Source organism: Euprymna scolopes, chromosome 19 (genome assembly GCF_053919585.1).
Source record: "Euprymna scolopes isolate OS-2025 chromosome 19, ASM5391958v1, whole genome shotgun sequence".
NCBI lineage: Eukaryota > Metazoa > Mollusca > Cephalopoda > Sepiida > Sepiolidae > Euprymna > Euprymna scolopes.
In genome coordinates, this window is record NC_136500.1 from 84,221,936 (window position 1) to 84,246,928 (window position 24,993).

Sequence of the window (24,993 nt, forward strand, 5' to 3'; positions counted from 1 at the left end):
ATTGGAGTATTTACTGGGAGGCTTCTGCATATAGTCGCCATTTTGAATTTCTGTCCATGCCATTTCGACATCTTGTTTCCGGTAGAATGCATCTTCCGCCCGACAAGCCTTCCAGATGTCAATCTTCGGTATTGCTTTTAAAGCGTTGCCAGAAGACTCAAGTCTGCCAGACTCTATATTACATCGTGAAATCCTGTTGATGTATTCGACGGGCGAATAGAAACTTGTGAAGCTCATTTTTTTTCTTTTATAAATACGTCAATAATTTCCCGAAGTCGACGTTCATATAAAAATGCGTCTTTAGAAACCGTTCTCTTATGAACGGCAAAACTCTGAGCTATTAGTCAGTGCAATGAGCCTTATTTTAACCTGTCTACCTTCGTAACAACCTATATTGCTACGTGGTCGTAAAAGGAGACTTCTAGGAATATTTCATAGACAAGGTTAAATCCATTTATGCAGATATTGCAGGTATATGTAGGATGAATAAAAAATGGTACACCCCACAATAATTAATTTCTACGTTTACTTTTTCTTTCCTTTTTTCTTTTTTTTTCTTTCGTATTTTTTGTCCCTTTTTTCTATTTATTTTCGTTTTATCAACAAATTTTTCTTCATTCTTGTTTCCTGTTCTATCGTTTTTTTTTTCAATTTGTCTTTCTTATTTAAGAGTTTTCTGTCTTTAACTATTTCTGTGTTGTTTTTTCGTTTCTTTTTGTGCCCCACACCGTTCTTTTTTCGTCCCCCCCATTTTTATCGCTTACTTTTCCTTAGCTTCTTTTCCTTTGTTCTCTTTTTTCTTTTTCCAATTATTTAATTTTCTTTTGTTCTTTCTTCATTTGGTTCTTCTTCTTCTTCTTCTTCTTCTTCTTCTTCTTCTTCTTCTTTCTGTTTTCTTTCTCATAATATGATGCTGAAAGATTAAGGCTCCGAACAAATACGTTTGAAATCGCTATCTATATATCTATAAAAGTGAAATTGTCTGTGTGTATGTGTGTGTGTCTGTGTTTGAGTGTACATTTTCCTATCAAACTACTCTGTTAATTTTCAGTCTACAGACTCGAGATTTGACACAAGGGGTATTGAGATTTGGGAAAATCTTTTTAATTCATTTTTGGCCAGAAATTTCGCTGTCGAATGGTCAAAGTTTAACGATTTGACCTTTGAAAACTCTACCAAACTTCTCCGCCAATTTTGGGTCTAAACACTTGAAATTTTAGATGTAGGTTACTTGGACATGGATCAAACTTTTTAATTTACTTTGAGCCCAAGAAAATAAATGTTAAGGGGTCAAAATTGGGGTCAAAGTTTTAAAATATTTTAATATTTGACCACTGCGGTCTCTATCAAATTACTCAGCCAGTTTTAGTTCTATACATTTGAAATTTTATGTAACGTGTATTCAGATAAAAGGCAAACTTTTTAATCGTTTAATTCAAAAGATCTTTAATCGCTTAGTTCAAAAGATTTGATCTTTGTGGTCTCTAGTAAACTCTTCAGCCAATTTTGGGTTTAAACAATTGAAATTTTACATAAAGGGTAATCAGAAATGCAGCAAGGGGTTTAATCAGTTTTTAGGCGAAAATCTCGAGTCTGAACATTTGAAATTTTAGATGTAGGTTACCTGGACATGAATCAAACTTTTAATATATATAGACATATGCACATAAAGTGATGAACAGTACATAAGGCAGGAGCAAGGCCCGACTGAAATGCTAGTATATGAATTAAACATTTGTTTCTACAAGGGTTTTTCTATATAGTTTAATCAAAACAAAATATATGCTAAACTATTCCTCAATCTTGAAATTGAATTATATTTGAAAAATAAAGCCGTCCATTTTAGTTCTTGTTGCAATTTGCAAATAACTTGTTTAAATCACCCAATTCATTAATAAGTTCTAGCTATCACTCCCACCCTCGGTCACTGCATCTTATTTGACCACTTGCTCTTATTTTATATACCATTTTTGATTGTTTATCTTTGTTTTCAATTGTAGAAAGTTATAACAAGAAAGAATACAATCGTATAAAAGTCCATTATTAAAAAAAAGAATATAATATATTATTTAACCTATAGTAAGAGAAATAGTGAATGTATGTGTGTGAAAGAGAGAGAAAGAGAGAGAGAGATAGAGAGAGAGAGAAAGAAAGAAAGAAAGAAAGATAGAGAGAGACAAAAAGAAAGAAAGAAAGAAAGAGAGAAAGAAAGAAAGAGAGTATAATTTTGAATTTTGTCTTTTTATTTTTCATAGTTAACTGACTCGGCGAATCCACTTTTTCCTCGTTCATTCATTTCGAAGGAATCAGATGATTCGTTTGTTGGCATTCGTTTTCCCGATATCTTTCTCGTTAGAATTCTCTTTCAAAAGACATCATCTATTTGCAGGAGGGACCACGTGAATATTGCGAACATCTCAAGCGAAAATATTTTTGTAGAACGAACTGGATTCGAACTCGGTGGTCCGTGTCGTTGAACTACCTAAACTACCGTCACCTCCCACTTTTTCTGATTCAAACGCAAACCTGTGTTGAGTAGGTAATCTAATAGACCATTTTTTTAATATAGCATATGAATAATATTATAAGACAATTTCAAATGTGTCTGTTACTTCTAGCGAATTGAATTAATACTTTTTATCCGCTTACAATTTACCGGAGATTTATTGAAATAATAATTAAAAAAAAAAAAAAATGCAATAACGTAAAATAAAACGGAATTTTATTTGCAAAATATATGATGAAAACCTGGACAATCCATCAATCTAGGCGAGGACTTAATCCGTCAGCATGAAAACCTGGACAACGACTTAATCCATCAGCACAAAACTATTAGGACGGGGAAGGGGAACGTGCAAATCCCGATCAACTATGTCCTAGAAAACAATGATCTAGAACTTCAGTCGTAGAAACTGAAGATAGATAATAATCATTTTTAGGAATGGGGAGGATGATGACGATGGCTCGGTCATTACCGACCCAGACTGACAAACTCGGTGCGCTGAGTTCGAATACAGTTCGTTTCAAAGAAACGTTTTACCATACGAGGTTCAGGTTCACTGTAAGTATCCAGTGTTTTTTCTATAACAACTTCTAACTAGAAAAAATATCTGAGGAACCAATGCCAACAATAAAATCATCTGAAAGATTAGAAATGGATAAACCACTTTATGCTTGATAATTAGTCCCATACCATCTTTTCCAAATACCAGTCGAAAATACGTCTTCGAAGATTAGCCCAGCAGAGGGTTGGCCGTCGTGGTTCATTCTGACTCTCCTCTGCCGGGCTGAGGTTAAGGGTTTCGTTTAATCGCAGGAAACCAGCCTTCCTAAAGCTTTACCTACTATTTGAGAAGAGTTTAGTTCATTGCTAATTGCCCGAGTTGCTCCCCACCAAGAAATATGTGTCAGGGCTGCTAAGATATTTTGTTGGCCATATCGCGATAATCCTAGTGAGCTGGCTTTTCAAAACACCTGACCGTGTGTCTAAACTCCAGGAGAGGAGATAAATGCCACTACCCAGACGTTGTAGCCGTTAGTGCAATCGTCGAGTGTTGCGGTATCATCATATTGACATCGCGGTTCTCGTAAGATCACCGAAGTTAAACAACGTTCCACCCGGTCAGTATCAGATGAGCGACATTTGGGAATACTAGGCGCTGTATGTCAGGACGTCGAGACTTCCCTGCAAAACTGCAAAAACCTAACGTCGTCATCTCCTGGCCGAGATATGCATGCGACCGCTTGTGAATTCGATATTCCCATAAAATTTCATCCTTCTGAGTCAACTGGTTTAACCCGCCTAGGGTGAGTGCATCTGTGATACGGTATTAAGATAAACCATTAAAAAGCTATTAAATGAAATAAATCTCTGCTGAATTTGCAGCAATTTGATTCTATTACACATAAACTGAGATACGAAACTAAAATTTTATCTTATGAAATTGTAATAGAATATGTTAAAATATTGTCATTTGAGATCTCTCTATACTGATAAAAACGTGTGACCCCTTTCCATGTATGTGTGTATTTCTCGCAATTATGTAACTTTGAAAATCACACATTGGATCATTTTCATTATGTTATAGAAATTAGAAAACCAAATAACTATGTGCTTTTTTTTTTTTTTTTATTTCTCAAAAATAAATACTCTATTTTTCTTAGATAAAAAAAAAAAGTTTTCGACGTTTAGAAAGGTCTTGGTCAGGTTCTGACATTTTTCTTTTTTTTTTTTTTTTTTTTTTTTTTTTTTTTTTTTAAGTCATCTTCACGTTGGAGATATAAGATCCTTCATGGATAGTAGTCTATGGAGATGTTAATCACGGTTGGTTTAAAATGTCTTATGCAACACGTGGTTACATGTTATGAGTTAATAAATATATTGGCACTTTGTAAACGTCGTTTAGTATTAGAATTATATCATAGAAACCAGCTAAGTAACGACGTGTTTTTGTTTTATTTTTAATTATTTTTTTTTTTTTAAGGAATAACAAAAAATAAATGATTTAACCCGTTGAAGACGTTTCCAAAATCGAAGGCTTGTTTATTCTTTAAGATAAATAAATCATTTCTTTTTGAGACCCCCACTATCATAACCTTATTTGGCTTTCTAATTTCTATAATATAATTCAAATACGAAACGATGTCTTAAAAATGCCAATATTTTTCTTTTAGCCGTTATTTTATTTATTACTAGCGGCTGCGCCGCCTCGGCACACACAACGCCAAGTCAAACACAAAATCGAATACACTCAACATCAAGTACACTCAACACCATTTTACTACCAACGCTTACCCTGTGAACTCGGAGTATGGGAAATTCCCGTATGCACAAAACAAAATCACTGAAAAAAACTAAGCGTAAGGATAATGAATAAACGTTGGATAAAATGGTTAACATTATTACGAACTCGCCAAGATTCGAACCTGGAATCTTCTGATTCGAAGTCAGACACGCTATCCATTGCGCCACAAGTCCTGTCCGTATGCCGAAAGATATTACTGCGACTATATACAGACAGTGCTTAATAGCGTTAACATGGGCAGGTAACTTTTTCAACAATTGCACGAAACGGCCCCCAAACCCTTATTTCAGGCTTTTTGTGTGACTTAGCGTTGTTCGTTACGAACCATATATAGATAAGGACAATCTAGGGACTCACACCTTTCAGGGGAAAAAAAAGAATTTTTCAATTCGGTGCATCCGTTCGAAAGTTTTATTGGCACAGACACACACACATTTAGAATTTTATTACTAGTATAGATTAATCGCTTATTTATTGAAATAAAAATCCAATATAAAACGTAATCTCTATCTTTACTTATCTTCTCTTCTTTTATATAAAAAAGAAACTTTGCCTCTGTCTGTAAGCTCGTTCCCTATGGACTCGAAAACGACTGGGTCTATTGTGAAATTTCACACGAACGTACTTTATGTGCCTGGCGTATTTTTCTTAGCTAGGTTTTGTGTCGGAATGTTTTCGATAAGCATCGATAATCGAAATAATCCGATGAAAAAAGTAACAGGCGATTTTGACGAAAGTTAACATTTTACACAACCTTACATAACAAGAGAATTTTAGAAGTTTTATTACCACACAAGCCAAAAAGACCAACATAAAATCAACAGTAGATTCTTTGATATAACGGGAGCGCGTTCGAAATTAATGTTTATGTTTAGAGCACAATTTCGCAAAGATACTAGACTTTTTCATTTTAAACTTAAATTCAAGCCATTATCGCCGCACAACCAATAATACCAGAAATATAAAATCAGCAGTAGATTCTTTGACATGACAAAGGCGCGTTCGAAATGAATGCTTCTGTTTCGAGCACAATTAAAGCATGATACTTGACTTTTGCATTTTAAACTTTAAAGCCATCATATATAAAATAATTTTTTCATAAAATCAGTAGATCCGCTACAGTGCAATACAATATATTGTGAACTTAAGTTCTTCTGCGAGAGGCATGTGAAACTTCCTCCAGGTTCATCATGATGGGCCCTCAATTAGAGCGAGCAATCAATCAATCGATTTGATTGAAAAATGGGTTATTTTGATGACAATAAAAATATGGAAGTGTGAAACATTCGTTGATCATCATTCAATGCCGGCCAATATCGGGTCACCCTGCTAATAGCGATATAAAAGACAATAAAAAATCATTAACATAAATGCATTATCTTATTATAAAGTGTGTGTGTGTGTGTGTGAGAGACAGACAGACAGACAGAGAGACACGTGGTTTATCTCCACATACAGGGAACCCACTCAGGCAAGTAAGGTACCGAAATGAACATTATGACTCAGAGAATGTCTGTTTTAGTGATATTTATATCCATGTTTGGTGTATGGAAATGTAAAAGAAAAATAAAAAAAAAATCCCCCAAAATAACGATTTACTAAACAACGTTTTATTTACTGGATATTTTTCCGGAAAAATAACCCAAGTTTGCCCAGCTGGGAAAACTTGGGTTCTTGTGAAATTAAATTAACTAGTATGACTTTTGATTTAAACAGTTCGAGAAAACCAAGTGAGCCATTTTAATCCGCTGTTAATAGTTAAAAAAAACAAAAACAAAAAAGGATAAGGATGCTTCGCGACCCTTTTGACGTTTAAAGGAGTTTAACGGCATTTAAACGGTTAAATAGAAAGTCATTTAAAATTCTTAGCAAATCCTCACGTTTGAAAAGTTATGGGAGCTATTTACATGTTACAATCTTATGAATAGAAATGAAAACATTGCTTCAACAAAATTGATTTATTATAATTTAATTGAATTCATAATTGCATGACCAAACGGTTCTGTAACAATTAAGTTTAACTCTTCTTTTGTACTAATAAGTCACCGCGTATCTAGGCCCAAAAGCCACTCGAGGATAAGTTTTTCAGCCAGCATCTTTAGAAGATTGGAGACGATGGGTGAAATTGGACAGAATTTGATTATTTAAAAGAATGGGTCGTCACGAATTTGTTAACATTGGACTTGAAACGATCATGATCTATCCAGTTAGGTTTGGCGAGAACAGTGGTATTGTGTTTATGGATGCTTTGTTTAGTTTTAGGTACACTGAAAAATAAAGAAAAATATTTACAAGTTTTAGCATCAGATTGCTAACTAATCCACTCCGAAAACAAACATTCTTACCCCCCCCCCCAAAAAAAAGACAGTATTATTGAGAAAAATGGATCAGAGGAATGAAAGTAGAAAGACCCCACTGAAAAACGTCGGGTAGATACAAATAATTGTCTGATATGTTTTCAACATAAAGGAACTTCTGTCCAGGAATAAATGTATACATTCTCAATCATCCAATGCTTGGTCGAAGTTTTTTTTTTTTCTGAGAGCAGAAAAACAATTCAAAACAAAACAAAAATGTGCCTTAATTATTTATGTTTGTTTTATTTATTTGGTGTTTATTAGTAGAGCACGAAAATGCGAGACTCAACAAAATGTTATGTCAAAGCTAAGTTCACTTGCGATGACTACTATTCCGTAATAAAGCTTCTGGTATATACTATATATAAAAAACTAATTTTAAATTTACTCACCAACTATTTAATGAATTCTTTTAAAATAATGATATACAGAGTGTCCCACTTAAAAGTAGCACGAACTCTCTAATCTTTCTCTAATCATTTTTTTTTCAGATTAATCTTTCTCTTACAGACCGACTGACACCACAAGACAAAATGCAATTCTTTTTCCAACAAGATGGCGCTACATGCCACACGTCCCACAGATCACTGACACGAATTCATGACATGTTTACGTAAGAAAGAAAAATAACAAAGGCTTATGGCCACCAAGTTCCCCGGACTTGTCATCATGCGATTTTTATCTTTGGGAGATTTTAAAACAAACATTTTATGCAAATAACCCTCACAACCTAGACCAACTAAAGGAGAACATTACCAACGCTATCAAGAGAATCACCAGAAAAGATCTACAGGAAATATCTGCAAACATTGTTAAACGTGCCCAGAAATGCATAGACATCAACGGGGAGCACTTCCAGCATCTTTGATAACACTACAGCTAATTTAAACAATGCTACAGGTAATTTAAACAAAAGAATGTTTCTACTCTCTACTACATTTCTGGACTACTTTTAAGTAGTCTTATTTTTCTCAAGGGTAGATGGGGCTCTCTTAGCCGTGGTAGGCACCCCATCTAGTGATGGCGTCACGATAAAAATACCCTTGATAGCCCTGGCAAAGCATTAAGTATTCAGCTACCGACAAGATTTGAATTGCACTACAAACTAGTGTAGTGAGTTCAATCTCGACTATGGTCGCGCTGGATAGATGGAAGTAGTATTGGACACAAGTGAAAATTTTAGTTCCAAATAAATTAAGAAGAAAATTCCTTGATATTCTTATGTATCATGTAAAAGTACTTATCTACACTGACAATTACGAAAAATTATCGAGTAGAATTTCAATTGAAAATAAAACTCAGTTTTGTATTTTGCCGATTTGCCATTGATAAGAGGTGAAAATACCCATAAAACAGAAGATAAGTCAGTCTGTCATCTAACCAAGAAATAATTAATGGCCGATCGGAAAAATAAGAAAACAGATTTTTATTTTTAATTAAAATTCTACTCAATAATTTTTTATAATATTTGGTGATGATACTTTTTCTGGCATCAATTTGATATGCGCTTTTCATCTGTGCCTTATATTTATAAAGGATGTATTATATAAGCACCGTCTATTTATATGTAAGCGGCTATTGTGATTAGGTAGCCAGATATATAGATCCTTAGTCGAGAGATGTGTAGCAAGATTTTCGTTTAAATTGCATCTACAATTCAGCATATTGGTACAGTCGAAGATACGGAAGAAAGGAGGGATTTCCAAATGCGAATGACCGAGGAAAAAAGCGATTAGAGTAGAAAGCTTCTTTCTCTCTATACAGGTACGAAGTGAAAAAAAGAAAAGAAACATAATATTCCTTTGACGGCTACTAGTGCCACTACTAAAGTGACACGTCACAATCGATTAAGTCAACTACCTACAACATGTCAACAAGTATTCGGTTGTTTCTGTCAACAGCATAGAGCCGGCCAGCTCTTGACAATGGTAAAAAAATTTGATCAACCGTAACCTTGACGCCTATTAGGTCTTGATAGTCCTTATGTACTTGTTTTAAATATCGAAGGGTTATTTGGATGGGAGTATTTGAGTGACTCTAATGTAATGACTTCATAGTGAAAGTCGTTTAAACCACGTGACTTCCGGCCGGAGGATATTCTGTCTCATTTTGGCTGACACGTTAAGCCAAAGGACGGCGAATGTAAACGTTTTCCAAGAAGCCCCAAAAGTGTTTGGGGCGGTCGCGTAATATGTAGCTACGTGTAACGAAACAAGTGACCCATCTGTCTTTTTGTTTGTCTACATCTCTCTATTTCGAGTAAGAGTTTTACTCTGTCGGAGTGTTATTCTGTCTCTTTTTGGCTGACAACTTAAACAAGCGGATTCAGTTGCTATTCCCCTAGAAGCCCTAATGAGGTTGAGGGAGGTCGTGTACAATGTATCTAAATACAACAAGACAAACGATCTTTCTATCCGCGCCTCTGTCTCCCTCTTTCTCTTACACGTGCATGAGTGGATTGTTGCTCTGATGTTTTGTGACTCTCTCTCTTTTTAAATTAACATTGGCGCCCGAGTGTTTTATCTACGGACGATCAAGAACCTGGTTTCCCAACGAGGATCCGAATATTTACAATATTTATAAAGGATTTATACATCGACCAGTGAGTGAAAAATATAACGATTGCCTCAAGAATAAAGTAAGATTCAAGGTTGATTTTTAATGTATGAAAAATCTAGTTTCTCCAAAAGGGACACCTTTGATTAGGAAAAAATAGAAATGGTTTCAAATATTCTTGGAGAATTTCTCCTGCAATGATCGAGGACAGAAACGGTGAAGTGTAGTATCAGAACAGATACTACACTTTGGTCCTAGCCAAAAGGTAAAGCAAGAAAACTCTAAAATAATACTAGACCTTTTTTTCTCGCTTGTCCACACATTGCTTCTAATCGGTTTTCTTTCTTGACGTAAGCAATGCCGGGTTCATAAGAATGCAGAGAGTAATTTTGCAATGCTTGCTTCACTATGAACTTCTAATAGTGTATACACTATTTAAAAGGGTATAATTTTTTTCTCGCAGCTGACGAAGTCTGTTCCACTGGTCTGTTTTCCAGCTGACTACAACACGGTCAAGTCCAATATAAACAAGTTCTTATGTAGCCGTACCGTTAAAGAATCAAATTCTACCCAATTTCTACCACTAATGATCACTGTTGTCTCAGCGACTATCGTTCACTCATGAACCCTTATGTTTTGACTCCCTAGTAACCCCCCCCCACAAAAACAGACAGACAAACAAACAAACAAAAAAACGAATGTAAAGTATATAACACACAAGAAAGCAAATAGAAAAAAAAATACCAGAATTATTTGAATACCATAGCCAGTCTCGAATCTTGGCCATATGAACTTTAAAAACGCAAACACATTTTTACTTCCACGGTCAGCAAACAACTGGATCTATGGGAAAATTAACATAATTACTTTTCTACTAACGTGTTTTTCGACACTTTAACACGGAATTGTGTTAAATACTTATTGTAAACAGTTTTTCCGGAAGTGTCGAATTTGTAAATGATTTCGCTTTTTTACTCAAACGATATCCAACCACCGTATTCTTTTTTTTTTTATAAGACTTGCCGGACTCGATGCTTATCGCCGTCCCCACAGTAGGAATATGTGACACAATGGGAAAATGGGATTTGAAAAGTCAGCACTCTAGAGGAAGAGCATTCTAGCGATGCCTCAGGCGAATAATATTAAACTGATTCCTGCTCAAAGGGATGGACCTCCTAGAACTGTACAGAACACAATACCCTACACCTGAATCAACAGATAACAAGCCATCTCAATAAAAGCATAGGCTCTGTTGGTTTTGGGATTGAAGAGAAAAAATGACTGAACTCCGGGATATTATTATATCACCTTTGTTAAAATAGAAACATGCTTATCTGAGTACTCTAGCTAATGTAGTTTTAAAATATATCTGGTTATAGGGATCTGTCTCCCAAACCGTTGTATGAGTTTGTGACATATTTCCATTCTATGACCACCATATCATTGTACCATCTCTGGGCAGAACAGATATTGCAATTTGATCCTAGCTCGGTGACCAGGAATATGTACTTTAATTCGAGTTTCACGATATCACAACAACAATATCGTAAGAAGTTTTCAAAATAAGGTTTTGTGTATTGCATCTGCAGCGATTGAGCAATCCCATCTTAAAAAAGATGAGAGGTGATAACGTATGTACGAATATATATTTGCCTTGGCGTATTTTTATATAGATACTTTTTTCTCATTCAATATATTTGAATGGCAATACATAGTTATTTCCTTTGAGGAAAGCTAGCGTTATCATCCTTGATCGTCTTTAAGATCTCAAATTTCACGGCACACGAGATTTTTGTTGGTAACTTTCATAGAGCACGTGGCCGCGAAATAAAGGAAAATTTCGTGCCCACTAGATTTCCCGCGCTAAACAGATAGGACGGTATTCAAACATATTCTCTAACAAAAAGACATAAGAAAAAGTAAGATTTTGCTTCGCACATCTCTTTTATTTTTGTTTAATTTTTTTTTACAGGAATAGCTTGTGTATTATTTTGTTCTATGGGAAAATGTATTCTGTAGGTTTATTTTTATGTTGCACGTGCCTCTTTTACTATCTTTATAATGTTGCACGTGCCTCTTTTACTATCCTTATAGTTTTTCGTAGACAAGCTATTAATAAATGAAATCTCTTTGTCTCGTACAACGTGATTAACCTGTTCCTATTATACAAGATGCATATGAAAATTAACGAGATTGATGTCACATACAGTTTACTTCAATACCAAACAAGAGACTGCATAGTTTCATATTAATTCTATATGACCCTAACACATTTTCCTGACTTACTCTGTACTGCATCCATGCTTGATGACATTGCTCTCTGATGACCTTAATAGCAACTACGCATTCAAAACAAGACATCTTGATAGTCACGATAGGGTTGGACGAAAAAAGAAAAATGTCACATAGAGCCTGAGCAGGTGGCTGCAGAAGTTGTTCCAATACGGCGATGGTCTTCTAAACCAGGAAAGAACGGATGCTTAAGACATTGTGAGCAAGTGAATTATAGTGGCGAAGAAGAACACACACACACATTAAATTCAATGAACTGAAATAATAGATTTATAAAATTGTTTTCCACGACTTTATCTCTTTCTTTCTCTCATATATATATATATATATATATATATATATATATATATATATATATATATATATATATATATATATATTACATAGGCATCACCATTCATCAATGCCCAGAGGCCACTCGAGGATAAAGGTTAAAGAGTGTACAATAATCAATTGGACAATATAGTAATCATTAGTAATGGAAATTCGGTAAATTTAGTAACTTAAGCGAAACGGCTCATCAAGAACTTGTTTACGTTGGACTTGAAGACAACCATACTGTAGTCAGCTGGAAAGCAGGGAAACGGAAGACAGTTCCACAGGTATGCAGTTCTAACAAAGAAGCTTTGTTCATGGAATCTGCATTTAGGTTTAGGCACAGATAAAGAGTGGAGAATTATTGATAGTTTTTAGACGAGTATTTCTTGTGAAAGTTTGGCGAGGGGGACCATAGATTGGAGCACAGTCGAGCACTTGCCATGAAAATAACGATAAAGCAGAGACAAACTCGCAACATCTCTTCTGTGAGAAAGAAGTTGCAGGGAAGAGAAAAGGACATCCCCTATGAAGCTACGAAGTCTATTTTGAACTCTATCAAGGCAGGATAAGTCCTTTCTAGCAGCTGTCCAGATGTGGCAACAGTACTCTATCCTTGGACGTACCTGGCTCTTATATATATATATATATATATATATATATATATATATATATATATATATATATATATATAAGCATTAAATTTCACATCGACATATAAAAGTTATCAAATCTGACTTATGGATAGTCAGAATAAATTTATTTAAATTTTATTTTAGTTATATTTGTAAAGGGTACGATACTTATGGAGAAGAGATATGGTTCTTAAACGTTAATAGTAGTATTGGGCACCGATATCGGTTGGAATATAGAGGAATATAATTTTAAATTTTTATAAGTATTTATTTATATGTATTATAATGCGGGCGTATGGGTGTTTAAACACATGTTTTTGAATGATAGTCCAGTTTTAGTTTTCGCAATTTGGTTATTTTTTTTCGGAATTTTTGTCTTAGATAAGTATATATGTGCATATATTATGTGTATATGTACTTTTGCTGATTTTTGTATATATATAGTTTTTTAGAAGATATAAATTATTTTTAAAACAGTATATTAATGCGTTTCTGAATTTATGAGATGAGGATCGGTTATTTGTATTATTTGGATTCATCGGACTACTGTTCTCATCTTGAGTGTTTTTTTGGTCGATATAACCTCCGATCTTGTCAAACTCGGGAATTTTTCTGTCGAACTCGGAAATTTGGACGGAATTTGGACCACTTTATTTACTTCACGGGGGTAGCATGTTTTTGTTCCGCCAGCCATGAGTGGATGGAGGTGTTAAGTAATTCGCAATTGTATTTTTCGGCCGCCCACACTGAGGATTGAACCTTCAACCTTCAAGTGAATATCATTTTTACAATTGATTTTTCCAAGTACTCTAACCACTGTGCCACGGGTCAAACTGAAGATGAGAACAGTAGTCCGGTGAATCCAAATAATACAAGTATATTAGAGTCTTAAGGAAACTGTAAATAAATGCTAAATTTGAAGAAAGTATCATCATCATCATCATCATCATTATGCAGTCCGCCAGTCTTGACGATGACTAGTCGGGCCTCAGTGCTTTATCCCTCGGTGTTGGTGTAGTCCCTCTCCATCACCACAGAACTTTCCACCTTGGTTCCAAACTTGCTTGTGCAGTTTAGGTGCAATATCTGTTGCGCATCAGATAGACACCCTCTGAACCTCCAATGATCATGTCCAGTGGAGTGAACCCGCGACGACTGGCAGCAGAGCAGGCCGCAGCTTCTGACCGAAAGTAATCTCAGTGAGGTAAACTGTCGTCCTATCGTGTCCGCTACTACGCCTTTTCTTTCTGGATGAGGTTCCATAGCCTTTTAAGGAAAACTGCAAGGCAGCAGTAGGATTTGAAGTTAGAGTTCCCATCTCTTAGCCTTTTTCTGTGATAAGGTCCACAAGGCAGTGGTGTTTGATATTGGGGTTGATTCCCCTAGTCTTCGCCCAACCAAGGGCTCCCATAAGACAGTGGGGTAGGGGTTGGTAGTTTACCAGGGCATGTTCATACATCGGCGGGCCATACCGCACTACTTCTGGGGTCCCCTACTACTCCGAGATCTCGTACAAGTTTAGCCTGGGTCCGCAAGGCACCCAGTTACCGTGTGTGGCCAATGTGAACGCACTTTAGGAGTCTTGATAATGGAGAAGTTATGTACTGGCAGAGAAGACTTATGCATAGCTACTCCCTTTTCACCACGAGGTTAGCCAGCGGTGTAAGCTGGAAGCGAGAAGGCATGCAAGCATGAACTTAACACTAACATACCTAACACACTAGACACATCATACCCCCCCCCCTGCCGGATTAAGAATCCAAACGCACAAGAAAGTATAGGAGGTTTATGAAATATTGTAATTTAATTTTAATATTAATAACTTAATTATATATTATTAATAATTTTATTTACTATAATATTTTATTGGAATAATTGAATATGAATAAATTATATATATATATATATATATATATATATATATATATATATATATATATAATTTATCCATATACAATTATTCCAATAAATATAGTAAATAAAATTATTAATATATATATATATATATATATATATATATATATATATATATATATATATATATATATATATATAAAGAACAAGTAGTTAATAACTACTTGTTCTTATTATAAGCTCTATTTCCTATTTGCTTTTATCGAGATTTTACATCTGGTTGAGATTATTTCATAAATATTATCTCTTCAATATTTATAATATACTTTAGTTTTGCCATTTTTGATTATTTTGTTAAACTTAACTGTAATTCTTATTTCATATATATATATATATATATATATATATATATATATATATATATATATAATTTAAAGGAGATTAGAGCAATAGTCTAAAGAGCTGGGTGTATTTCAATGTAACAGTGAAATTACTAGTTTAATTGAAATACGGGAAAGAGAAAAAGAAAAAGTGCTCGTTGTAATTTAGATATATAATAAGCTCGATAGGTAGATATCCTAGAGCTGATTCAATATTAAGTAATGTGATTGATAATTTAAAATTTGAAAAATCAAATTTCAACTAAATTAAAAATCCGTTTCATAAGAAGGAACAACAACAAAATCAATTATCAGATAATTGATTTTGTTGTTGTTCCTTCTTATGAAACGGATTTTTAATTTAGTTGAAAATTGATTTTTCAAATTTTAAATTATCAATCACATTACTTAATATATATATATATATATATATATATATATATATATATATATATATATACACTGGCAGTGAGACCCGAAATCGTCCGGGATCGAATGATGATTAAAGAATGTTTCGTACTCCCATATTTTTATTGTCATCGAAATCGGTGGGATGCCGCATTATATAAAGGGCCATGTGACGCCCCCACCCCCAAGAATGAATCGTTTTTTCTAAATTTCCGATATCATTTTTCCGGGGTTAAGCCGATTAAAAATAATTACTTTGTCAGGATTTGTTGACTATTTTTCAAGTTTTAGACATTAAAACATACACACAAACGTTTGCCCTTTATATTATAGATTTAATTCCCATATTTTTTAGAAGGAGGTTACGCCAATTAGTTGTTTCGGTTTTTATTTTAAGATGTGCCTCTTGTATGACGACAGCAGTAAATCAATTGTTATAGATGAAAAAAATTACCTATAACTCACCCTGGGGTACGTATTCCTGCTAGTGCATTAATAAGTACGGTGTTAATTTGTTTTGGGACGATTAGTCGGAATCGAGAAAAAAAAACGGAACTTTTTGGAAGTTCTTAAAATCCGGAAAAATTGTGCTTGTTTTCGATGCCTCAAAACGATTATTTTATTTATTTATTAGCAGGTGTGTCTGCTGTTGTCCGGTATTAAACTAATTCTGCTCTAAATTACTGATTCCGGAACCGATTCTTTAAAATCTTTAAATAGTTAGCTATAGAGTTGTTGTATTCTTAAAAATAGAAAAAAATGAAGTAAAAAATACAGAAAGAAACTGCGACATCTATATGCGAATATTATGTTTTTTTCTAAAGAGTTCACTTCTAATTAAAAAAAAATACTCGAGCTGAGATCAAAACCAAAAACTAAAGACAGTGAGTCAAGTACGATAACAATTAGGCCAGTTTGACACACTCTTTAAAAGTTGTTTTCAAACCTACTTATTCTTAACATAAGGAAGCTGTCAGTTGTCGATTTGCGTATGTGCAGTCGTGAAACAGCTTATAAACAGATAAAAATCCGATGCCCCCCCTTAAGTACCACAATTTCAATTTTTACCTCTTTAGCAGCCTTTTTTCCAGATGAAAACCAATTATAAAGTTGTCCATATGTCTGAATACCTAATATACCAAATTTTATATCTGTAGGTTAATAGTTATCATCTCTCCCCTCTCTCTCTCTCTCTCTCTCTCTCTCTCTCTCACACACACACACTCATTCTTACTTTTATAGATATATTTTAGAAAACTTCATTTTCTAATGATAAAATGGTAAATATTGATGCTAAGCTTCGAGTAACATTAAAAACTATGCATCAACCGATGAGTATATTCTTAGGTTTTTGCACATATTGCATTGAATTTCTATAGTCATCCGAAAAAAAAAAAAATAGAAAAAAAGAGGGGGGAAAAACAAATTAAAAAAAAACATAAAAATAGAAAAAATACAACAACTCTATAGCTAACTATTTAAAGATTTTAAAGAATCGGTTCCGGAATCAGTAATTTAGAGCAGAATTAGTAATTGGAAAATATTGGAATCATCTCATCATTAATGTTTTGTTCAGATATTCGTCCAAACGACAATATACAGATTAAAACCTGAAATAAAATGTTCTTGTAAAAAAAAAAAAAAAAAAAAAAAAAAAGTCAACTAAGGATAAAAATAAAATAATAAATTTTAAAATTCCAAGCAAAATAAAAAAAAGCAATACAAACGAAGCAAAAAACAACGTAAACAAAAATACAAACATAATGAACATATAATTGTCACTTCTGAGCTTCCATAAGCAAAACGCGTAGATCAGCACAAATTGCATTTGAGTTATTGTCAAAGAATTGTGGAAGAAAGGTCTCGTCTAGACAATCGGTTTATAATATTTTGTATATATCATGCGCCATTTTCTATTTTAATCGAAGAATATTAGGGAACATTAAAGGGGCAGGCGTGGAATTACATGGAATCAAGGTTATTTTATTTTTCTAGAGTAGTTCTCTAAAGACGCGAAGAAAGTGAAAATTCTCACTTTCTGCACTCATTGTTGCTGTCTTCTATAAATGTAAGCTATCAATGATACTTTCGTGTCTAAAGTTTGTATTGCGAGAAATAAAGGATGAAGTAAAGCCAAACAAATGCAAAATATAAAAATAATTTCATCTGGCAATAACATCTCCATAGACAATAAAGTGGTTAAAAACACCTTGAAAGTTTTGTATTTCTTGGATAAGTGGTTTCAGGATCCTCATCCGACATTAACAGAAAAATAGGAATGGCATACAATCTACCATACAGGGGTAGGGGTAGGTGGAGTTCCTCAGTCGAGGTGAGCTCAATACATATACGAAAGGGGGATGTTAAAAAACACACAGAGAGAGAGAGAGAGAGAGAGAGGGAGAGAGAGAGAGAGAGAGGGAGAGAGAGGGAACCCGTTGGCCGTGTACGTTAATCTATTGATGATTTCACAAACAAAACCAATTTGTCATGAGCCAGTATGGAAGTAGTAAGGCTTAGAAAACTGTCATAAGAATGTTAATGTCAGTGCACTATTCGGTCTAACTGTCATGTGTTGAGACTGTGCATACACACGCATACCACACACACGCATGACGATCGGTAACCAAAACGCACTGAGCGATGGGATGAAGCTGTCAAAACTGATGTCGCCGGAGGTGATTAGGTCAAGTAATTGACCCGCACAGCTGTCGGGTCGAAACCCCTGCTAGGAAATAGGCCATAAAGCAGGGAATTACAAGCCAGTCAATCAGAAATGGCATTAGCGCGAGCCTGCTGCTGAATCCTCCTCCCCTTGCTTCCCCGCCCCCGTCTTCAGCTTGGAAGTGCGCACACGAGACGAATAATAAAATAACAATTTTGTATTTTTCTAACAAACGAATTGTGTTGCGAGTTTGTTTTCTGGCTGATGAGAAGTTATCAGCGTTCAACTCGGTTGCATCACATAGTCGAATATAGCGAAACAGGACAAGGAATAGTAACTTCTGCATTTGGATAATCAAAAGAAAAATATGGAGAACGAATAACATATTTGAAGTTAGACCTTTACAATACCTTGATAGTTCGTATTGGTGAAGCATGGACTCTATTGGCAAAACATGAGAAGAAGCTGAATAGCATTTAATGAATTGTATAAGAAATCTATTTGGAGCAACACTACAAAATAGAGGAAGAAATGCAGATAGCAAAAAGAAACGCAATATTAACAGATCTATCAACGACCTTGTTTAAAAGAAATAGAGAATCTTGGTTTGGACATTTTCTTGGCTACCAGACTTCAGATTTGTAAATAAAACATGTAATGGGTTGATTCTAGAAACATTACGAGGGCGATCACCAAAAAGAAGGACCAACCAGATAATAATAGAGATGGGTATGTCGTTCCTGGCAGCTGAAATGCTGGCCCAAGATCGTGAGAAGTGGTGCTGTTTTTATTCTAAAGAATATAAAGAAGCTGGAGTATACACATACGTAAAGTAATAGTGTTGAGACGAATCGGAATTTTCTAAGGTATCGGAATCGGAAAGAATTTGTGCCTATTTTCCAATGGCCAAAACAATTTATTTAAACATCTTGTTTTAAACGTAATTTACCATTGCTAAATTAATATGTATAGGTAACCCCCCCTCCACATCTTTACGTTTGCGAAAATATATGCATATATTATGTTTTACGGTAATAAAGATAAATAAATAAATAAAAAATAAAAAATATAAAAAAGTAAAACAGAAAAAAAAAACCGAACAAACAGAAGAAAAAAAAACTATCGTTAAATATTTTAAGATTTAAAAAAAAAAATCAGAATCGGTAATTGTATCAAAATCGAGAAAAGTATTGAACTCGTTTTAATTATTAAAGATATTATTATAAGATTTAATTATTATTGATGAATAATAATTAAATCTTATTATTCCCAAAGTTTTCAATATTTGGCGCGAAATGATTGCGAATGACAGTTCTCCTTTATCTTCGGTTTATAGGGACATGTTTAATATGTCCATTAAAATATATTAGATATGATAACATATCGAAAGAATAACAATTTGGCCGTTGAAAAAGTCGGATTTCAAGATGGCGGCTTACAATCACATAAAGTATTAAAAAGATTGTTAAGGATTTCGATATAATTCATCTCCGATTAACATATTCAAGACGCTTAAAGTAAAACATAGTATATTGAATTGTATTCTCATCCATAAAGCATTTGTTCATAAAAAGATCAAACATTTATACTTACGAATAGAACAAATGAACTATATTTTTCTACCTCTCCCAAACACTATCCCAGTCTAATATAAACCCATGCACGTACAATGTGTTCTTCGAAATGTCACCATGAAAGCGTTTTAAAATTTATATCGCATTCTGCAGTCCTTTCTTCTCTGCAACCGCACTTTCACAAACATGATGTTGCTAGTGTCAGTCTTTTTTAAAAAAGTAATACTATTACGGCATGTGTTCTTCAGAATTGTCTAATCTATTTCCTGCTTCTTTTGTTCCAACTCGTTTGACTCGTTGGTCTAGTTGTCTTCATCAATGTACTGTTTTGATAGACATCTATAATACAGCTTCCTATTCTATTCAACTAGTTTCTTTCTAAAAACTGCAAGATTGTGGAACTCTCTTCCTGCTGACTGTTTCCTTACAGCCTTGATCTTTTCAAGACTAATGCGAAGTATTAGCAATAATACTAAGTATTTGCAATAATCATCTTTCATTCTTGTTAGCTTCTTACGTCAAGTGACTTCACGCATAGTCCGGAGCGATTTCAATGACTGATTTTTATAAACCGATACAGAGCGGAACGATAAAGTTGTCGCCCTAAAGAAAACAACACCACGGCTTTATTTAAAAAACTTTCCCTTTTAAATTTTAAATCCCTTTCAAACTTTTAAATCACCGCCCGATACGGGTCCGGAACTGGGAGCATGCCTTTTCTACAAGCGCCAGCGGGAGCTCGACGAATACCACATCCAGGTACACGTTGGTGTAGACTTTCAAGCCAACTTCGAAGACGTGAAGCGGCATGATGTGGTCTTTACTTGAAACCACACCAAAGACCACAACCGTGGTCGAAAACTTTGTTTTCACCACCCTGTGCACGTCTTTGTTATTTGTGGCAATCCAGCGATGCATTTTGAGCGTGCTGGCAACGGTCCTGTTGTCATAACTTGGATCGGTAGAGAGCATGAGTTGTACAGCGGCACATCTCCGATCTCACACGTTGAACATTGTGTCACTTTCAGATAGAAAGCTCTTATCGCTCTTGTGATTTGATTTGTACACAACTGGTTAACTAGCAGATGGTTTGCAACAAAAGAAAACCGGGTTTCATCAAACGGAAATGGAATCATGTCGTCTTTTCTAAGTCGACAATTTTATCGTTCCACCCTGTACTTGTAGGTATAATTATCAGATTTGACTAGTGTCTAGGAGCGACGTAGAAAAATATAAGTGATTTGAACTATTCTTAACTACGAAAGTTTGTTTTATATAAATGGCAGTTGTCTGTGAGTATGTGTGTATGTGTGTGTGTATGTGCAGCTAAAAACTGACCACAAAGTAAATAGCATTTGATGTATACTAGATCAGCGTTACCTCAGATGTATAATATATAAAATTTAAAAGAAATTATTTATTATTTGGGATTAACTGAGCCAGGTTTAGTCAGAGGGGTCGATTTATTAAAAAAAAATTTTTTAATGTACTCATTTTCAAGTAAAATACCGACTCGTTTCTCGAGGAATCTATTATATAAAGAAGAGTTGTCCGTGTGTATGTCCAACTAGAGAAGAACGGGTTGGGTAGAAGGAAAGAGGGAATAGTAAAGATACGAATGAGGCGATTAGAATTTTAATAGGAATAAGTTACACTTTTGCCCCGAGCAACATCTGGTAGCTCCGCTAGTAATCAATAAATACTAGTAAAATCTTTTATTAAGAGAGGTGGATAAAATATAGGTTATTTGTACCATTTGTAACTATAAAAATCTGATTGTCATAAATGATTGCTTACAGGTATTACTTTTAAACGGCTTATGCTGAGCGGGATGGAGACGTAATATTAATGGGGCGGGACTGAGTTATATTAATGGGGCAGGGCTGAGTTATATTAATGGGGCGTGGCTGAGTTGATAAGCCAAAAAGCCATGCGAACAGACGAATAGAAAATTCGCATTTAATAGGTTAGATTATTTTAAAATTCAACTTTTATTTCTCAATATATATATTTTTATAATATATATATATTTTTTTTTTCAGTACTTTATTTATCAGCGCATTGTTTTAAGTACCTCGTTTTTTGGGTACTTCTTTTTTAGGGCCCGGAAAGGTCGAGATTAGGGAATCGAAAAAAAAAAAAAAGAGCAAAGAAAAAAAAAGATGTTTCTTGTTCTTCAATGCTAGCAGAAAGTGTTTCGATAGTAAGCCACAAGGATTTTCGCAATGAAGTCGTTTATCGTTTCCGTTTCTGGAAGTCGTATGTAGTGGTCTTCTTCCGGTTGAGACGCAAGAGACGAGAAACATTGGATCTGTGTTGTGTCCGGCTCCGGCCCGATCAGCAGTAGATAAACTTCAGCGTGTTCTTTGATGAGTACAGCCTCGCCTAGGGTGTTCTCGTCACAGTAGTTCCAGGAGCTGAGGACTAGCAAGACCGCACTCTTAAAAAAGCTCTTCTTATTCACTACAAATAAGCAAAAAAAAAAAAAAAAAAAAAAAAATCCAAATTAATTAGAGTCGAGATTACATAGTTTTCTTCGTTATTTTTCACATTATGCCAACGCGATAATCGATACTGATTTAAACGTAAAATTAATATTGCTGGCTCTGTACAACATGTCTATGTCATAACATAAAAATAGTATGTGTCTATGGATATATTTGTTGATGACACCACACTCTATAACAGACATGAGGGAAACACGAATGTACACATATTCAAGACAATGGCTGAAGACTTAGAAAACGACCTGTAGTAGAATGGGGACGTAAATGGATGCTAATATTTAATGCTACTAAGACTAAGCTTCTTTCCTTAACCAATTACAAGAAACTTTCTCAATCACCGATTTCATAACTAATAACTAGGGCTGAGACAACAGAGTATTCTTTTCATTCTTTTGATTCTCAAGTATATATTCGACACAGTAAGACACAGTCGATCAACCGAGAACAACATCAGTCTATATGAAGACATAAGATATTAACGGATATATACTCAAGAGTCGAAACAATGAAAAGAATATGCTGTTGTTACAACCCTACTAATAACACCCTGCCTGAGAGTCCATCGTCCAAACTTTTAGGCTTAACATTCATAGACAACATTAATGTAAATAAATGCATTGAAGATATTGCCAAAGAAGGTGGGTTCTGTTTACCATTTTAGAAAATTGCTCGCATCTGTATCTTTAAAAAGCCACCATTCGCATATCGATGCAGTATTATTGCCACATCTGGTCTGGTGCATCAACCATTAGTATCTCCCTCTTAGACTGGGCGCAAAAAAAAAAAGAAAAGAAATCGCGCACTGTCTGTCAAGATCCATCCTCTGTCGCATCACCGCAGTTTTGTATGTCTATGCTTGTTTTACAAGTAATTCGACGGCATATTCGCCACTGTTTATATTTTTCATACATTTCGGGGAAGGTGATCTACTGTCTTCTTTAGATATATAGTTCGTTTATATCCACCGATGTTTGTTTCAAATTTTAATCTTATATATATTGATGACGTACGTCGTTACTTTTTACGTACTTAAACATTACTGTACATACATGAACAATATACTTTGTCGGAAAGCAATATCGGTCAAAACGTAGTAGATATATATATATATAAAGTAGTTGTAAAGTTTTTCAGGAGTTTAAAGTTGACCTTGGTTTAGTTTTAATAACCTCGTAACTCTCGATTGGATTATTTTATCGTTTAATACTCACATTTCATAAGTGATGTTTCTGACAAAAAGGGGGAATAACTGCTGTTTCCCCGGTCCAAATCTATCCATATAACACTTATCGTTGATTAGTTTTTGATCTTGAAGTATTATTTTTCAGCTCTTTACATCAAGTGGTTTCATGCCTTGTTTGGAGCGATTTCCGTAAAAAAGAATTTGTGTATATTTTCTATTCATTACGTATACTAATCATTTTTTAATCGGTATTGTTAAGATATAACAACATAGTCTATATAAATAAATAACAATTTTGCTAGATTTCGAATTCAAGATTTTATTCATCTTACCAAGCATTTCTTAAAAAAAGAAAAAGAATTGGCACATTTACTGATCGATTTTGTTCATGGGGGAGGAACCGATATCGAATAAGTAGCAGCAAAGAGCTGAATCAAAGCACGGACTTGCGGGCCTCATGCTGTCTAGGATTGGTTTAAGTTTTATACGTGAAAAGGCAATGCTAAATTTGTAAACCCTCATATTTCAGGAATATGTTATTCTATTGTTTTAAGGCTATTACATATAATACATTGAAAAGCTTCTCAAAAACAACAAAAAAAACAAAACAAAAGAAAACAATTATATATAATTTACAGTGGGGGGATCAGTGTCGTATATAAAGTTAGTGCAAAATATTCCTCCAATTCTCGGACTATTCTAGCTTTTAGAGCAGTTAACCAAATACTAAAAGTTCAAGAGAAAAGGTTGTAAAACCACAAGTTATCGCGTAAAAAGAGAATCCCTTCAAAATGCAAAAAAATTATCTCCCAGAGCAAATAAATAAATAAATAAATAAATAATAATAATAATTAGTGGGACCCATGAAAATTCCACAGGGAACTCATTCATATATAATATACTGATGTTGACATTCTGTAGATCTTAAGTGTAAATATCATTGTAGCTTTTTGTTGCTAAAACCGCAAAAGTATTTATCTAAGCTAGCACGAACGCCCGATAAAGCCCGATCGTAAAGTATGCTTAAATATGATATTTTAATTCTTGCAGATTTCGTATATATTATTATAGAGTCAATGTTCTATCGGTTTTTATATGTTATAAAGTTGCGATTTAAAAAAAAAAAATATATATATATCCATATGACTTGAGTGCATTAGCTTGAATCGTAACCGAAAAATATATATGTATATATAACTTGAGTGCCTTCAAGCCATAATCGAAACCAAACCAAAACTTAAGAATTCTTGATAAAATTATTTATAAAAAAGATGGATGATTTAAGCGCCATCAGCTATAGTTGAAACCGAAACCAAAACTTATGAAGAATTCTTGATAAATTATTTTTGACAAGAAATAGAAGAACATAACAATTGAACAACCCGGATGTAAGCATGGCACACAAAAGAATACACACGCTATCGTATTAATATATAGATAATAATAATAAAAAAAAAAAAAA

The 24,993-nt window shown here is 34.2% G+C and overlaps 1 protein-coding gene, 1 long non-coding RNA gene and 1 other non-coding gene across 4 annotated transcripts in view; 1 reads left to right on the forward strand and 2 right to left on the reverse strand.

Moving 5' to 3' along the window:
- Positions 1-2,220: 2,220 nt before the first annotated feature.
- LOC145239808 (uncharacterized) lies at positions 2,221-8,057 on the forward strand. Its single transcript, XR_013862379.1, has 2 exons — positions 2,221-3,061; positions 7,654-8,057. It is a non-coding gene; the product is annotated as an uncharacterized LOC145239808 (long non-coding RNA).
- Positions 4,906-4,978, reverse strand: Trnar-ucg (transfer RNA arginine (anticodon UCG)). Its single transcript has one exon. It is a non-coding gene; the product is annotated as a tRNA-Arg (tRNA).
- A 9,214-nt stretch (positions 8,058-17,271) lies between the features above and the next one.
- The window catches only part of LOC145239809 (uncharacterized), a 275,633-nt gene continuing 267,911 nt past the window's right edge, over positions 17,272-24,993 (reverse strand). For both annotated transcript variants that reach the window (XM_080103333.1, XM_080103332.1), the window contains exon 3: positions 17,272-22,304. In XM_080103333.1, coding sequence (XP_079959459.1) covers positions 22,024-22,304 — 281 coding nt within the window. In that variant the 3' untranslated portion in view covers positions 17,272-22,023. The remainder of the gene's footprint in view (positions 22,305-24,993) is intronic.